Source organism: Apteryx mantelli, chromosome Z (genome assembly GCF_036417845.1).
Source record: "Apteryx mantelli isolate bAptMan1 chromosome Z, bAptMan1.hap1, whole genome shotgun sequence".
NCBI classification, from domain to species: domain Eukaryota; kingdom Metazoa; phylum Chordata; class Aves; order Apterygiformes; family Apterygidae; genus Apteryx; species Apteryx mantelli.
In genome coordinates, this window is record NC_090020.1 from 16,936,135 (window position 1) to 16,954,793 (window position 18,659).

General features: G+C 41.8%; 1 protein-coding gene across 1 annotated transcript in view; it reads right to left on the reverse strand.

The window, feature by feature from the left end:
- The window catches only part of UGCG (UDP-glucose ceramide glucosyltransferase), a 28,973-nt gene extending 16,400 nt beyond the window's left edge, over positions 1–12,573 (reverse strand). Inside the window, exon 1 of the mRNA XM_067316043.1 lies at positions 12,438–12,573. Coding sequence (XP_067172144.1) covers positions 12,438–12,535 — 98 coding nt within the window. The 5' untranslated portion in view covers positions 12,536–12,573. The remainder of the gene's footprint in view (positions 1–12,437) is intronic.
- Between the last annotated feature and the right edge of the window lie 6,086 nt (positions 12,574–18,659).

An 18,659-nucleotide genomic window follows, 5' to 3' on the forward strand; every position in this document is an offset into this window, starting at 1 on the left:
GCCTGCCAGAAGTGAAATGGCTATAGGTTTTGGTGTGACAAAAAACCCAAAACAAAAAAAATTCAATGACAACAAAAAACCCAGCACTTAGTAGCCCTACTGTCTGCCTGTGTACCTTAAATTATCTCAGATTAGAAGTTTGTGCTGGAACACATGCTGCAATTAGTACATGTTTCATCATGTACTTACAAAGGGGAAAAGGCAGATCAAATACATTTCATTGACTTTCTAGACAAATGCTCTCCTGTACTACACATGGCCTACAGACATAAAAAGGAAAAGGAACAATGGAATTTAATACACTGAAATCATGACTGAAGGTAGCAGTCATGATAGCATGGTAGCAGAGGAGGAAGAGATGAAAGGAAGTAAGTGGCAGGAGCCAAGGTTTTCCCATATTAAAAAACCCCCTAAGATCTAAGAAGGAATAGAAAGAATCTAAACATATAACTTGTGATAATTACAATTTTCAGCAGCTAAATATTCTCAGAAAACAAACATTAATTTGCTCTTCCAGTTTTGGGAATAGTTTAATCCATGGCTAGTAATAAAAACAAAATACTGAAGAGAAAGGTTTTTTTTTTTTTTTTTTCCAATTTAGCCTGATTTGACATTTCTCATTTTAAAAATCTTCATATACAGCCGATTCTTTAAGAATTATCTTCCAAACAGCTGAACATGTTATTTTGAAAGGCAAATTCAGCATATGCAATCCATAACTTGACAGTCTTATTTCAAAGTTTTTTTTTTTTTTTAAACTACATGTTTAACATTTGGGGAAAAAATTAAGTACAAAAGAAGTTATTGTTTGGGGAAAGCAAAAAAAGACATTACTGACCTCAACTTAAAACGTGGGTCAAACATTCCCTCTTTTAATCTAGAAACTCCTTTCCTCCTCCTCTCACTATCTCCACATCTAATATCTATAGAAGAAACAAATAGTCTATTGTATGTGAGCCTGTTTAAAGCTAAAGTAATGGGACCCTTTGTACTGTTCAAAGCCTAAATATTTTTGCATTTCAGCAAGCTGAAATGCATTTAACAAAAAACACAGAAAGTTGTCTACATTACAGCCATCACTACATCAGAGTAAACATTAAAATTAAGGCACAATTTTTCCTTATAATTGATCTATATGCTCCCATTAAACAACATTCTATTTTCTTCCACTGTTTCTGCTTTCCCACACTCTCAATCTAGTGGGTTTTTTAGCAGTTAAGGCCACAAGATGAGTTCAATCAGCCTGCTGTTCCAACGGAGAACTATCCCACAAAGAAAGAGCTTGCTGGTATGAGTCACCATGCTCACTAAAGGCAGAGCAGAAAGGCAGAAATGCTCAGCAAGGTGTAGGAGTGGGGGTGGGGGAATTAGATTATCCCTTTGAGTAGCAAGTTAATAGCAAATGAAGCATAGAAATAGGTACGCTTTTTGAATACAGTTTCCTCCTTTCAGCAAATGTTAATGTAACTTCAGAGAGCCACATCCACAGAGTTTGGTTTATTTATGAAAGTGTTTCCAGGGATGGCAGTAACTCACAGCCAGATAAATCCACCATAGCAGTGAGCTTTTAGCAGAGAATCAGCCCCACACAAAGTACCAAATCTTTTAAACAAAGCTTTAGAACATGTGTAGGGTGAGCCAATTCAATATTTCTTTCTTTTCTTTTTTTTTTTAGTATTTTTGCAATTCTGTAGGGAAAAAAAGAGTTCATCCCTATTCACTTAATTAGGCACAACTTTAAAATGGCAATATAATGCATCATTTATTTACATAAACATTACCTAGTGCTCTTCCCACAGTTCCAAGTCGCTCCATCCTGCTCCCTTTGTGCCAAAAGATCCCTGCCCCCCAAGAATATTTCCCAGCTTCTCCTCCCTAAAAGCTTCCCAGTTAACTGTCAATAATAAAGACTTGTTTTAGCAATGATAATCAGAAACTGAATGAACTGATCTGGAGGAAAAGAAAAAGAGATATCATACCAATATTTTTTTCTTAACTTTCAGTGGATGACAGCCTGTATTTATATTCAACTAACTTAGATGCAAATGTTTCCAGAGTGAAAAACAGCATTTCAAAGAAGTCGAAATCTTACTCAAACACCAACTTGCACAATCTTTTTTAGCATCAGTTGGGGTGACAGAAAGAGAGCACTACAAACCTTGCCTTGAATATAGAATTGTCAGTTTATATGCTCACTCTACAAATGTCTTAAGGAAAACTTGGATATACTTTCTATAAGGAACACTACAAATGTAAAAAAATGATTATAAAAGTCTTTCAAAGAGAAGGTCAAGGTAAAGTAATAGTTCTTTACTTGTTGGCATCATATGGAATAACAAAGTATCAGAAAAGTGATTTTTTTATGTCTCCAACAGATAAAAAACAGAAATTACTTTTGTAAATTTCACTTGTAAATTTTTCCTAAAAACACTCAACTTGTACCTGTATATGTATGATATCTACTTTAAAAATGTATTAAAAAAGTGTGGAGTATCTTAATTTTGATGCACTTCATCAGTATTTCAGAAAGTTAACAGAAAGTTAACAGAAGTATGTCAACCATTCACTGTACCACCACCTTCTATGATGTCAGCACAGCTGGGGGAGAGAAAGGGAAAAGAAATCCTCTCCAGCCTGAAAACTGTCTTCTCTTTTCCCCCCTTACCAGTCACGGATGGAAGAATTTTCACTCTCTAGTTGCTATTATTGTTCTTACAAACACTTATCAGTTATCAAAATTATGCTCTTATAAAGGAGATGAGCCCGGAAACTCATTTATCTCCTTTTAAATCAGAATCTCACACTTTAACCAAAGTTAATAGGAGAAATTCATGCTGTTTTGAGGCTAAAAAGATTTTTATCTCCTAGCAGAAAGGGCTGTAGTGCATGTCCTCCAAGGACCACTCAGGGAATTTACTGAAACCTCATTTTCTGCAGCTTGGTTACTTGCAGTCTAAAAAAGTTCACATATGGCTAGAAAATTATTTTTTCAGCTTCAAAATTAAGCATAGCATTATCAAAGCAAAGCAACAATCAGCTGGGAATTCACTACTATACAGATATATTGCACCAAACTCTTGAAATAAACACTTTATAAAAACAGGACACTTGTAAATAATATAAAAGTGAATGTTTATCTTCGTTTACATTGTTTTCTTCTCCATGTATAGCACTGCTGACACAGAGCTCATAAGCCCGGGGGGGGGGGGGGGGGGGAGGGCAGCGAAATCAGAGTTAGATTTTTCGAAAAGATAGTTCTGAAAAGTGAAGAGGGGAATGATAACTGAAGAGCTCTAAAACAAACCACTGCTACTAACAGCACAAGTTACCAACAAATATTTCTTTTTTAGTTATCTGATTGTTTTAATAAAAAAATAAAGAAAGGCAGGCAGAATGGTGTCTGGTCCACTAGAGACATCTGTCAAGTATTCATCAAAAATTGCTTCAAGGAAAACAGCAATTCCAAAGTGAAGAGTTACAGGTTAACACTGCTCAGATGCTCTTAATCTTTTATTTAGTACAATGCTTTATTTTGGCTTTCTCTTTGTCTGCACTTGTAACCATATTTTAACCATATTCACGCAAAAGGCAGTAAGACTTTTTTATGCATGCAACACCTGCATGAATTTGATTCAGATATGATTCATTCCAGACCAAGAAAAGAGAAGGTATGTTCTAGCCTAGGTCATCACTGACTATAAGAAATGCATTTAAGAAAATCCAAAACTACTCACCTTGCAACAAGCAAGATGAAAGGCTTTTTTTAATCTATATAATCTATATAATATAGCAAAACATTTTCACAATAGAGTACGTTTATGATTTAAGTCACAGTCTTCAATCTAAATGCAAGACCAATATTAAGTGCATAAAACCACTGAACTTCATTTCAAATAAAATAAAAGGTAAAAAAAATCCTGTGATTTCTTTAACGCTAGTAATTGGCCCTAAGCAATTGTGTTAAAAAAGAACAAAACAAGAAAAAAACTGCAGAGCTTCTAGTGAACCAGTAAAACTAGTTGCATAGTTAGCATGACACACAGTGGTTCTGACAGAAATTTCAGATTCACTTTAATACAATTTACCTGTCTTCATCAACTATCTAAACAACTCTACACACCCAGCTTAATCAAAAATCACGCCTTTATGACAACATCTGGCTCCATAAAACCTCAGCTTTTTAACTTCTTCATATCCCTATGAAAGCTGATAAACACATAATATACTCCTCCTCAATCCACTCTTCAGCTTTGTCTGACATACAAGCCTGGATGCTTTCTCCCCTCCAAGACATCTACTTGCTCTAGTAACCCAATCTATTTCACTTCCAAATTAACTTCCTGTCTTTCTTCCATCTTACATACTCTAAGTCTTGCTGTCCTCTATCTCCCCTTCCCATGCAAGCCATTCACTAAGCAGACATGATTTGTTTTAAAAACCCACTTGTCAACAACATCTACTATACCACATCCCCTTCCTTCCTCAACACAACGAGCATACTACCCAGCTAGCTGTAATTCCTCTCCTTTAAGTCTATCCTAGACAGTCTTTAATCAAGACTTCAGTTCCTTGCATTCTATAAAATCATTCCTGTTAAGAGCCTCCAATACCACACTCCCCCTCAAAGTTTAATTAGTATTCCATCCTCCTGATCCTCTAGACTTCTTTAGAGAAGTACATACTATTAAAAATATTGACTTTCCCCAACTGCTTTCAACATCATGGTTTCTCTCCTACCTTCTCTCTCCGATTTCTGGTTCTGCACAGCTTTGCTTTCCTTAATTCTGAATCTTACCACTCACAGACTCACTCAACCACAATCTTGGTATAAATAACTCAAAAGTTAACCCTCCTGCTTTCTCCAGACCTGTCTTCTCCCAAATACTGCCTAAATTAAACTTCTATGACTGCAGTCTCAGGTAAATTTCAACATGCTTAAAATAAGGAACATACGCAACTTATATCTTCCACACTACCTCCGCCTCAATGTGACTATACAATCACTATGTAATAATACCAGCAGTAACCGGCATATCAGCTTCTACAGAACAGTTGAAGCTGGAAGGGACCTGTAAGCCATCTAAGCCATGACCCCTGCTCAAAGAGGGGTCAACTACAGCAGGTTGCTCAGGACTACATCCAGTCAGTCTTCAAGTATCTCCAAGGATGGAGACTACATAACAATTTCTCCTAGCATTCAAGATCTCTCTCAATGGCAGCACACCCATCTAGGGAGTGAATCACTCCTCCCAGTTCTGTGTCATCCACAAACCTGCTGAGAGTGCACTCTGTCCTGTCATCCAGGCCATTAATTAATATTAACAGCACTGGCCCCAGTATCAACACCAGGGGGACACCACTAGCGATTGGCCTTCAGCTGCACTTTGTGCCACTGATCACAATCCTCTGAGCCTGGCAATACAGCCAGTTTTCAGTCCACCTCACACTCTACTTACCTAGCCTGTGCTTCATCAGTTTCTCTATGAGGATGTAATGGGAGACAGTGCTGAAGCCTTACAAAAGTTGAGATAAACAACATCCACTGCTCTCCCCTCATCCACCCAGGCAGTCATCTCATTATAGAAAGCTATCAGCTTTGTCAAGCTCTTTTCCCCCTTCATAGACACGCATTGATCATCACCTTTATTATGGCCTGCCTCTCCCTACATCCTTAAATCCCTGCCATAAATCATGCAAATTCTCTTTAAAAAAAGATCCTTAAGATAGCCTCTGCTTTCACTTGTACAGCTTACAATTCACTCTTCTTCAGTCTGTTTCATGTCTGATTACAAGAAAAAGGGAGTCTAGGGATTTGGGGGCGGGGGAGGGGTTGTGTGCGCGAGTGGGAAGAAACAAAGTTCTGTCACACCACCAACCCTTCATAATGCTGTTCAAAAGATTTTTTTGCCATGTGATTTTGTTCACCTCTCAAACGCTTTGAATCCCTTCAGTGGCTTCTTTGTTCTATCACAGAAAAAAGCTATCATTTCCCTATCCATACATTGACCATAGAGCAAAGTGCTGCAAGTTCACCCTGCTTTGAGCATTTGGTAGGAACTGACAATCTTCAGTAGTCCTTTCCAACCTAAAATACTCTAGGATTTCCCACTCAGTGCTGAAAAACTGACTCTCACCACTACCTCTCTGAGTTGTTAAAGTTTCAACCACTTGTTTGTTCCCATTCCTTTTGTTTTTTCTGTGTTCCTCCCCAGTAATTATACTTAATTTCATGCCTTTCCTGTGCTATTTTTCAGACTCCCCTCTAACACAATGCTGTCATATAGTTGGTGAGTAAAAGCAATCCAGCAAGTTATACAGATGCAATACTTGCAACAAACACCTTACAAGGTTTCCACAAAAAGTAGGGTACATACTCAATGCCTAGATAAAGGGAGACAGGGTTGCAGGAAGAAAAAGCAGGAGGTTAAAAATGTTACCCATGATCAAACACAAGCCTCAACTTTCCAGCTTTTCATGCCTCCCTAAAGTCCCAGTCTGTGGTCAAAGATCCAAGTTTTTTTGCTTGCTTTTACCAAAGAGTCCTGCAGGAAAAGATTCCTAATACAGATTGAGCTTTATCTATTCTCTGTTTTCACACATACAAGATCACAGATAACAACCTATTGTGAAGGTTATCAACACTATACATCAAGTTTGTCATCAGCTGCGTAACAGGAAAATCTATTCATCCCGAGGCAGACAACCAGCATGCAAAATTTCAGCCTAAATGACTGAAGTTCAATGAAGATTCAACTAAAACGATGAACAAAACTAAAACAAGATCCAGAATTCTGCCTGTGCCAAGTCTTCCAATCTTTTTCTTGAGAAGCTGCAGTACAATCACACTTTTGCATTTTCTGTTTCAACCTGATTATCAACAAGAGGGGAGGATACCTCTAAACTCAGAAATGAATATTGGCACTATACCATGAAAATTTATTCAAGTTTTAGTTCACTTATGCCTCATAATACTTGATAGTAACAGGTGAATCCTCCTAGGAGTGCCTTTTAGATTAGAACGCCACTCCATCCCCTTATGGTTCCTATCTGTGACAAGGTTACCTCTGAATCGCCTCCATTAAACCAAAGAAAAGTGCAACTTGATGGCAAAGCGCATAAATTTTATTCCTCTTAACGTGTACCTTAGCAAGTCTGTTGCCAGATGCTGACAGCCATGGTGAAGAAATAAAACATGAAAGATGAAGTAGCCATACCAACATGCAAAAAGGTCAAAAGGACAAAATAGAAGACAACTAGAGAGGTCACAGAACAGTGTGGGGTGAGACTGGACACAGATGCATGCATTATGCAGCAAGGGATGAACAAATATAATGGCAAAGAAAAACAGAATGGCTATTTTCTTAAGAACAAAAGCTCACAATTGTTGTACAGTAACAGATTAACCAAGAGATTAAAAAGATTTCACATATCACATGCTTAATTCCAGGGTATGTTTTGTTTAGGCTTGGAAGATATGTCTTAGATTGCTTTTCTAAAGTTACCCAGGTACTTGAAGAATCTTGGGATTCCTGTATCTGTGCAATCTGTGTATCTGAAGTTGCTTCCTGTGTGCATACTCATGATAAAGCCATTAGTTAATTATGCTTTTAATTACATTCAGATGTTTTGTTACATTTTTGTTTTTGACAGTCCTGTGTTCCACTCAGTACATAAGATGTAATCTGCCCAATTACATCCAAACTCTGCATGAATACCAAATTCATGATCTCTTCATTGTCTGCTGTTTAAGTTATAGATGCTTTAGTTTTTTAAAAAAGATTAAAGCACCGATTTGTTTATCAATTAAATGACATGGCCCTATCCTTCCCACTTACAGCTGGGGAACCAAGACAACGAACAACTTCAATACCAACTTACTAGAGGTGCCTTTAAAAAACAGAAATTAATCTATATTAAAGTACTGTAATTAGAACCCCTGCTGACAGACAAGAACGATGGACACTCACTAGTGGAACAGGACTCCAGTTGTCCACTTCTGTGGACCCAGAAAATAATGCAGCAGGCTATGAATAGCTTCAGTGATTTACCAAACACTACTGAAGTTGAAGGCAAGTTACCAAAGATGAAATTCAACTTCCCTAACTTAAAAGCCATTCCTTCCCTCTCTTCAATCCCAGAATAGATTTATAACATTTCTCTTTGTACTTGGTACAAGTTGAAAGAGTCATCAACAAGAAGTGATAGAGTTATTCAGAAAAAAAGTAATATAAAATATAGACTTTCATTCATTTTTAGTCTAAAGTCTGAAGACACAGTAGGAAAACTGAGATCAGACAGATTAAGCTTAAATAAGGCATCTTCTAGTGTCTGCATGCTTTGTTTGCCAGCTTTATTAAAAAAAGACATGTATCATTCAGAAAATTCTTAATATTAAACTAGAACCATTCACTTTGAAACAGTTAAAACAGCAAATCCACTGCCACAGACTATGCCAGCCACTGAGTCAGAAATACAAGATGTCCCAGAGTGCAAAAATCTGGGAAAGCAGCTTTAACCATTCTTTTTTTTTTCCTAATTTAAGAAGCCTTCTGTTCTACTCTTTGCATATCTTTAGAAGTTAGTAGAAATCATTACTTTATTGAAATAACTGTTTTACAGACCACTAAAATACCAAAGTTTACTCATTTTCCTTGAGTAATACTTTAGCCAGTATTGCAAGTCTGTTTCCTTATTAGTACCTCATTCACACCGCCTTCCATTTCAGACAAAGCTATACATTCATTTTTAGTTCTGAATGTCCACTTTAGCTGGTTTCAGAATTAGCATATTAGGTAGTCTTGACATTAAACTCCTCTTCTTATAGGATCAGCAGCGGCTCCGTTCAACTTAGAAGAACCCATACAAATACATGGGTCTTACTCCAAAACCTGAGTCAGACATAGCGGATAGTAACTCAGTTGAAACAGCTCAAACAACACAACCTATCTACACAAAGTAAATATACGCAAACTGCATTTTATCTAATTATTAGTAATATAGACTGCTGTTTGGCCCATGTTCATTCCATTTACTTCACTGACTCAGTATTACAGAGAGCGCCAAACCAAGAGTGGTTTCACAGTCACATGCATTAGACAATTTATAAAAATTGCCACTTGACTCAGTGTGGCTATTTAGATTTCATTGTCTCAGCCCACCTGTTTGTTTTAAAGGAGTATGAGATCCATTGAACCTATTGCACTTATACCAAAATCATTCAAAGTGGGCAAGGGTAGGAAGGAAAACAAGGTGGCAAAAATGAGCTAGATTTAAATCTTTGCAAATGCTGTATGTCAGAATGGGCATTCTTCCTCAACTGAATCCTTGTACAGCACTCTAGATATTCAAAACTCACACCTTTTTGAAGCAAATTCAGCATAAACCCCTCAAATGAACTACTGGTATGAAATTAACCCTGGCAGCTACTGACAGCAATTCAAATAAGAAAAACTTTTATTGAACATATGAATTATCCTGTTTATCTTAATTTGTATGTGCTAAGTATTTTCCTAAATCAAACATACAAAACACCAGTGGAGAGTTGCAGGATGGAGATTGTTTAGGCCAGAACAGCTTTGCTGAAATGTTTTTAACATTATCTTCTTACTCTGGTAGCATAGACCAGCCATTCCAACTCACCAGTTTGGAATTGCTAAAAGCTGACAAAGGCCGCCAGTCCGGCTCCCTCACTCTCTCCGGAGCCCTGCTGGGAGCACACGGCAAGCCCCAGGCACCCCCAGCACAGCAGCACCCACTCCCTGGGGTGTCACAGCCACTGCACCGCCAGGGCTGCTGCTCCTCCGTACCACACAGGGAGATGGCCCTGGCTCCAGACCCCTGGGGCTGGGAGCAGTGCACCCTGCCCAATTCTTCCCCACTGCCCTCCTGTCCAGCAAGAGCTTGCCAAGGGTTCCCTTGGACTCTGTTTCCCCACTGTTTACACATTGTTCACACCTATCCCCCCCCCCCCCACATGCAACAAGCACACCACAAACTCCCAATACCAGAGCCAAGGTTCCTTCCAGAGTTTCTCAGTCACTACAGCTGTTGCACTCCCAAGCCGTGTCTGGTCCGGGTGCTGCCCACAATTACCATCATGGACAAAATAACTTACTGCCAATTAACAGAACTAAATAGAAAGTGTTAATTACCAATTTGGGTATTGAGAAAGAGAGAAGACAATTAAGCAAACACTTAGGGTAACCTTTCCTCCCCCTTCCCCAGGCCCAGCTTCAGTCCAACATCTCTCCTCCCCCCTTCCTCCTCTTAGTTTCCCTTGTTTTTGTTCAAGTTGTACTCAGGCCCTCCTAATCCCTTCCCTGAGGTGACAGGCAGCACAGGGGCTTGGAGTCAGCGCATAGTTGTTTGTCTCCCATTTCTGGCTTCTTATTCCTTTTCCTCCACTGCTCCTTGTTTCTTGTACCTCCTCTGCTCCAGCATAGGTCCCCCCACGGCCACAGTCTCTTTGTGAGTGTCCCTGCCTTGGCATGGGTCCTCCACAGGCTGCAGTTCCTTGAGGGGTGTCCCTGCTCCAGTGTGGGTCCTCCACAGGCCACAGTCCCCTCGGGAGTGTCCCTGCCCCAGTGTGGCTTACCCACAGGCCACAGTCCCTTCAGGAGGTGCATCTCACCTGGCATGGACTGACCCTTTCCAAAAAGCACACCTCCAGCTGTATCCCCAATGTCCCCCTCAGCTTTATCTTCTGTTTCTCCTCCCCGGTCTCCTCACATGCTTCCTCCTGTGTGTCCTCATGCATCTCCTGCCCCTTGAGGTTGCTGCTTTTCCCTTAATACGCGTGAGCAGCAGCACCACATGCAGTCCTTGGACAGGTAAAAGTTTTGGCTGTTTTCATTTGTTTCAGAGACATCCAGAACCAGCTGTGACCAGCAGAGGGCTGTTCGTGGTCTCCTCCCACAAAGGGCATTCCTACAGCCCCCCACTACCAAAAACCCTGCCTGTTATGCCCATACAGCTAGTTTTCAAGAAATAAGATACAGATATGCCTGAGTGAATATAAAAATCTAAATGTAACTGAACTACAATACAGCAAAACGGTTGGAGTTCATATAGGTTATTTCACACGAAAAACAAGGCCACCATAACCAAAGACAGTAGAAGCAAAACTCCAGTTCCCATGGAGGAGCTCCCAAGAGGAGCTTTACCTTTGACTTCAACAGGGGCAGGAGTTTATCACAGATACCTATCACATGCATGGACAACGGGAAGGAGGGAGAAGAGATAAGCATAGGCAGAACAAACAGAAATTCATTTATTTTCTAATAGCTCCAGTGATGCAAGACTGGGCTTTTCTTTAAGAGAAAGTTAAGAAAAAAAGTATTCTACAAGAAAGAGCTGCATTCTTAATCCTTTCCCACATACCCACAGCCAGTTTCTCCACTGAGCTCAAGTAGAAATCTGCTTTTTGTCAGCCACAGAAAAGCAAGCACTTCTCAAACTCTTAAAGTATTTCTTCTCCTCAGAGTTATCTAAGAAGAAGGGTCTAGATGTGTGTATAGATGTACACACATATACACACTTGTCTTCACCACTACTATTGTTATTTCTCAAAAACCTCATCAGTGTACTTATAACAAAATTCTGGCTGGTCAGCACAAGGTAGTGTGTTAGATTGGACTGCTCCATGCTGTCTGTATGGTCAAATGCACAATATTAACCTACTATTTTATGACTGCTGTATACATCAGTCGTCCCCCCCCATAAACAGAAAAGCTCTGAGGGAGCATCAGCAAACAACAGCAAAAAGAAAAACCTTAGCTAAAAATTCCGCAAGGTAAGACAACAAAGATCATACTGTAAAAGCAGATAGCATGGACCCATAAAGCGGTTTTTAACTGAAAGCAGAAACCAGGTCTTCAAATATCAGTTGTACCTCCAAAACAGACACAAGCCCCAAACGGCTGTGGTATATGGTGGACGCTAGGCAGCAGGACAGAGGCACACGCTGGCGCGTGCCCTGAACGCAGCAGCCTGCAGACGCAGGGTTTCACCCCGGCAGAAGATGCACGCAGGCCGGGCAGGGGAAGGGACGCAGGACACCTGCCCGCGCAGGGCACCGGGCGCACGGGAGAGGCGGAGGAGGGCGAGCGCCGGAGGCCAGCAGCGCGCCGGGAGCCGCGGCGAGGCCGGGCACCGGCTCCCGAGGGAGGGCGGCAGGCAGGCAGGCAGGCGGGCCGCGCCAAGCCGCCACCCAGGTGCGCGGCGCCGCGGGGGAGCAGCTCCGCACCGCCGCGGGGGAGGGAGCGGCGGCAGCTGTGCCCCACTTCACATGGGGGGGGGGGAGGACCCCACACACCGGGCAGCGGCTCCCCTCCCCCACGCCCCCCCCCCAGCTCCCAAGGGCGCCGCGCTGCGGGGCGGGGGAGGCAGCGACCTCGGCGCCGCCCCCCCCCCCCCCACAACCCCCGGCCCGCGCTTACGTGTAGATGATGGACATGAAGTGCATGAGCCAGAGCACGACGAAGAGGATAAGCCCGAAGATGGCGAGTCCCTCCAGGGCCAGGGCCAGCACCGCCATCCCCGGGGCGCGGCGCCTCCCGCACCAGCCGCCGCCGGCGGGGCGGAGGGGGGGGGGGGGTCGGCGCGCGGCGGCTGCCTGTGGCGCGGCGCCTGCTCCTCCTCCGCCGGCCGCGAGGCCTCCGCGCCGCCGGCCGCTGGCGCACTGACGGAGCCGGCGGCCCGGCCCCCCGCTTCGCCCGCTCGCCTCCGCCCTTCTGTCACCCGCCGGCGCCGCCCCGCGCCTCTCGCCGCGGCCCGGCCCAGCCCGACCACGCTCCCGCGCCGCGGCCGCCTGCTCTTAGCCGCCTCCGGGGGGGGGGCGGGGAGGTGAGTCACGGGGCGGGCGGGAGGGCGTGACGTTACCGCCCCGCGTGGGGGGGGGCTGTTAAAGCCGTTGCCCCGCCCCGCCGCGTGGGGAGGGGAGGGGGCGGCCGGGCCGCGGGCCGCGGGCCGCGGGCGAAGCCCCCGGGCGAGGGCTCTGAGGCGCCGTCTGCTCGGGAGCCGCCCCGCCGCGGCTCGGGGAGGCGGGCAGGCCGGGGGCAGCGGTGCTGCGGGGGTCCCGGCAGGGGGAGGAGCAGGACGCGGGCACAGCTGCTGCGGAAGAGGCCTGCGCACGCCATTGTAGTGCTCGTAGTTCGTCCTGTTGCCCCCTCTTCTTTCGTTAGAGCTTTGCGGGTGGCTTTTAAAATGGTCTTCCTGTGCCTGCAAAGGCCTTGTCTTTGCAGCTCGGGAGACCAAAGTCCTCTACTGGGTGCAATAAGGCTCAGGGCAGCCTGTTGTTGCTGACTTGATCTGGCTGATAGGGTGATAAGGCCCTGTAGCTTTTATTTTTTTCTTCTTTTTAGTCTGAAGGTTTCTTTCAGTGAGCTTGAATGCTGCAGGATAGGATTGCTATTTCCAGGATAGGTGTGCACCTGGAAATAACTGAAAGTGCTGTTTTTTTCCCCCTGTCAGATGGCTGCCATAGCAATCTAGGGTATGCCAGCAGTTACCCAGCAACTACCACCGCCAGGCCGTACCACAGCATGGCTGTTACCAGCCTCAGCTGGATTTGGATTAGTGCCCAATTAATAAGAGTCTGTTTCTCATTACTAGTCAGCTAGTTATTTTGTCAGAGTATGTATTATCAGTTCCTCTGACAGTGATGTTTCCCCTTTTGGGGGGATTCATATGAAGAATCTTGCTAGCCCTTCTGTTACATTTTTACATTTATTGAACATTTTACATGTTATTTGCATTTTTAGTTGGGGTCAGAAATGTCAGTTTTTCTCTTCTGCTGATGGTGTAATCAGCAAACATGCTTTGCATTAACTTTTTAATTTAACTCCATTCATCTGGCCAGGTATGCTGTGGAAGGACACAAAGTGACTTGTGCTCCCCTGCCTGAATTCTGAGCTTGTCAGGTTCAAGTCTGTGCTAGTCTGGAAGAAGCATAGCTATAGCATATTTGTTATATCATACCTGTGAGATGATACTCCTTTCCTCAAGACTCTCAACCAGTAGCACAAGCTGAACATTATAGTGCATGCACACTCTCTAAAGGATTTTTCTGTTCCATAGCACTCAATTACTAATGTATATTAAGGAGTACTTATAAATTCTACATAAGAGCTCACTCACAGTTTAAAAAAAAAATCTGGTCACCATAATGCTATGAAATTTTAGAAGAATTAAGCTTTGAGGGAGCTCTACTTATGTGTGAGAAGTTGGGATGTGGAGATTTAAAGCCATCTTATTGCCAGAAAAGCTGGGATCTCACTACTGTGGCAGGAGGAACAACTGTTGACTAAATTTAAGTTAAAAGTACAATTTGAAAATGAAATGAAAATTATAAGTTGCTCATAACTCTGGATATAAGAACCAGTGTGTCCTAGAGCCAACAGTGCATTTGTAATCTGTTAGTTCCCACTTAACATTAGCTCCTACTTCAGTTACGACAGTCGATGACCTGCCTTTGCACTAGTTTTAGTGTTTTCTTAGCAAAACTCCCTTATAATTAATTTTTCAAAGTGAACAACTTTAATAGTCAAATTTACCTATCACAAATTGTCCCAGTCTGATTTGTAGCTGAAGGGGGCAATGAGCTTTTTAATTTTCTATCTGATCTTGTAGTTAGAGTCAAACAAACAAATTTATATTGATTTAAGATCTCTTAACGAGTTATATAAGCACTTGTTAGCCATGATTTGAATTGTAATACTGAATTTTCAGCATTGTCACAAGACTAGTCTAGCCAGAAAATTATTAGCCAACTGAAATATTTAATAAACTCTTATTTGGTTGAACTGTGTCTATCTTCCAAGGCAGAAACAGCTTATGCAAAACAGTATTTCGCATTAAAATATGACAGGGCAGAGAATTTAGGAAGATTAAGGGCCTGTCCTCAGTAGAAAACTGAGCAAAATAATCAAAGTATATAAAATGTTTTCTAGTTTTCAAGATGTGCTGAGCTAAAGCAGTAAAACTTATCCTTTGTCCTAGAAACTGTTTGCCTGGGAGGTTATGTTGACATGCTGCTTGTTTTACAATAGCTGTTAGGGTCAATGATTCCAAGTAAACAAACCTTTCTGAAGCTTCTTCTGTAAGCTGTAAAATGTTTTTAAAAATTGTTTGTATATAAATGCAGTGCATAAAGGGTATTTGCTCTGCTACTGTACTTCAGCAAATTATACTGATGAATGAGAAGTCTTTAAACAATAGTGTGTTGAAAATGCCAAGCTGGCCTAGGTAAGTTTAGAGAAGGGCCCATCTTTCTGCCAGGCCCTCTGGGACAGCATTCTGTCCTGCTTGCTCAGCTATATGGGGATGAGGGGCTTCTCCCTTATGAGAGATTGAAGCTAAAAACAGCAATGAGAAGCTTTTGAAAGCCCACGGACCTTAACACTCTGGCTGATGTCTGGTTTAAAATACAAAGCTCCAAATACTTTCAGTAGACCTTTTGAGAGCCTGGTGGAGAAAAAATTAGACAGGGGAAGGCCTTCTGTATAAATAGTTCTCTAGTCAGCCCCTGCCATGTGGTTTCTTTTGAGAATATATACTGAGCTTAGTGGGGAGCCAAGCAGTAAAGGATATGGTTCCCTGAAAAAGGGGACATCTGGAGTAGTGCCATTTTAAAGAAATAGAGGACATGCTCCTGGTCTCCTCTCTTAGTATGAGCTATAATGATTCACAAAGAGCAGTATTCTTAAGCTGGTGCAAATCTGCCACCTCCTCAAAGGTGGCTCATCATGTTGCCTCAGAGGCATGATACACCCTGCAGATTTAATCAAATGCTTTGGACATACTGGGATACTGTTTTTTGGGTTTTTTTAAAAAAAAAAAACCTCCCATGCGCTATTCCCATGTACTGCTCTCAGTTCATTCATCATTTTGGCAAAATATTTATGAACTTCATTAACAGTGTTTGAGTATAGCTTTGTTGCAGATTGAGAAAGATTGATTTAATAGGAATCTCCTTCTCAAGTGTTCTAAAAGGCCACAGGATATCTAGATATGAGACTTGCTGCTAGGACAGCAAATCATGAAATATAAAGAATCTTATGTAATTTTAAACTAATAAAAAGTACATATATATTTAGATCATTGCAAAAAAAATATTAGTGTTGAGCTGTAGTGATATTAATATTAGTTCTGAGATTGTCCAAACCAAAACCACTAGTTTCCTTTACTACTGTCTCTGCATAAGCATTTAATGCCTGCACAGACTTTTCAAGTTCCTTCTAAACCATGAGAGTTTATTTTGAGAAATATAGTTTACATAAATTTGGAGAGAGAAAACTGTAAATTTAGTCCTGCATCTTCAGAAGGCAAAACACATTGTCTACTGAACTCCAGTTAAAACTCTATTTAAAATCTCCTGAAATGCTATTTCACAGCTTCTGTGTGCATTTGTTTATTTTTTCCAGGTATATACTTACTAATTCATTGTACTATTACTACTTCTGGTCAGAATAATATAGATAAGGTTCTGGGCAAAATGAATGCAAGAACAAATTAGCTTGCTTTTGGTTATGTTCATTTTCCTTTTTGAAGATATGGAAATAAAGGAGGGAAGAAGTTTGACCTGTGCATAATGATTTCATCTATTCATGCATTTGCGCTCTGAAACTGCTCTGTAAAATACCTTATTATAAAGGTAGTATGCTTCAGTAAGAATTGCATATCTTTGAAATGAAGTTTTCATTTTTAATAATAACTTAAATGCTGAAAAGTCTGCCTCAAAGGCCAGGCAGGATGTTGGATTTGTATAAGTAACCCTTTATTAAAATTCTTTTTTGTTCATTTTCTTTGAATAAATTCAAAGAAATGTGGATATTACTGCCAAGTATATTTATTACTTTACAAATATTCTGTCTTCTCCTTGCAGTTTCCTCCTGTTTGAAAGCCCCAAAGTTTATGCAATTGCTCTCAGCCATCAGTCCCCCTGCCTGAGTTCTGAATTTTATTCAAGTCTCAGAGCACATTCTTGCAAATTTTGAGGCAAACTCTGGCTGGTAGAGGACAGAGAGAGGCCTGGCTTATCAGCACATTCTCCATTATCCTTTTTATTTGGCAGTAACAAGCTAGCTAATCAGCATACATAAAGTGACCAACTTTATGCAGTTCCAGGCTAGCCACAGTACAAGCTCTTTCTTATCTGGTAGAGTATCTCAGCAAATTAGACACCAGAAAAATTAGGCATCAGAAATCTTATAAGTGTCCAAGCAGTGGGAAAAGTTCAACCTAGATCTTGCAGTGAAACTTCAAAGTACAAAGCTTTGAGGAAAGAGCCTTCACTACTTTTGATCTTCATAGAAGTCTTTCTGTAGAAGAATGTGCAAAGGTTTTTTTTTTAACTTCACTTAAAATATTGCAAGATCCATGATAATGATTTAATTAGGTATTATAAATTATATATTATTTGTACTTATATATTATTATATATCATATTTTATATATATATATATTTATTATAGATTTTCCTGGGAAGTGAACCCCACTTATAGGTTAGTGAGGATCACTAACCTATAAGCCTGTGCAATACTTGGGGAAAGCATGCTGATAGTTTACCTCTAAATTTACAAAGCCTGAGGAAATAATTTTGCAGAATCACAGAATAGCTGGGATTGGAAGGGACCTCAAAATATCATCTAGTCCAACCCCATACTCAAGCAGGGTCACCTAGAGCAGGTTGCCCACAGGATCATGTCCAGTCTGTTTATGAATATTTCCAAGGATGGAGAATTCACAAGCTCTCTGAGCAACCTGTTCCAGTGTTCAGTCATTCTCACAGAAGAAAAGGTTTTTCTTATGTTTAAGTGGAATTTCCTGATTTTCATTCTGTGCCCATTACCTCTTGTCCTTGTCACTGGGTACCACTGAGAAGAGTCATGCTCTGTCTTCTTAATCTCTCCTATCAGGGATTTGCACATACTGATAAGATCTCCTGGAGCCTTCTGTTCTTCGAGCTTAACAGTCCCAGCTCTCTCAGCCTTTCCACATATGAGAGATGCACTGGTCCCTTAATCGTCTTTGTACTCTTTTTGCTGGACTCACTCCAGTGCATTCACATCTTTCTTGTACTGGCAACTCACTTCCTAATTCAGTCCAGGCTGCATTGACCCTCTTTGCCACAAGGGCATGTTGCTGGCTCGTGGTCAACTTGCTGTCCACCACGACCCCCAGGTCCTACTCTGCAAAGCTGCTTTCCAGCTGGTCACTCCCCAGCCTGTACTGGTGCATGGGGTTATTCCTCCCCAGGGACAGGACCCTGCACATGCCTTTGTTGAACTTCGTGAGGTTCCTCTCTGCCTGTTCCTCCAACCTGGCAAGGTTCTTCTGAATGGTAGCACACTCATCTGGGGTGTCAACAACTCCTACCAGTTCTGTATCACCTGCAAACTTGCTGAGGGTGCACTCTGTCCCGTCATCTAGGTCATTAATGAAGATGTTAAACAGCACTGGCCCCAGTATCGGCCCCTGGGATACTCCGCCAGTAACTGGCCTCCAGCCGGACTTTGTGCTGCTATTCACAAGCCTCTGAGCCCAGCAGTTAAACCAGTTTTCAGTCCACCTCACTGCGCACTTATATAGTCCATTCTTCCTCATTTTGTCTATGAGGATATTATGGGAGCAAGCGTCAAAGCTTAAAAGCCTTAAGGCAG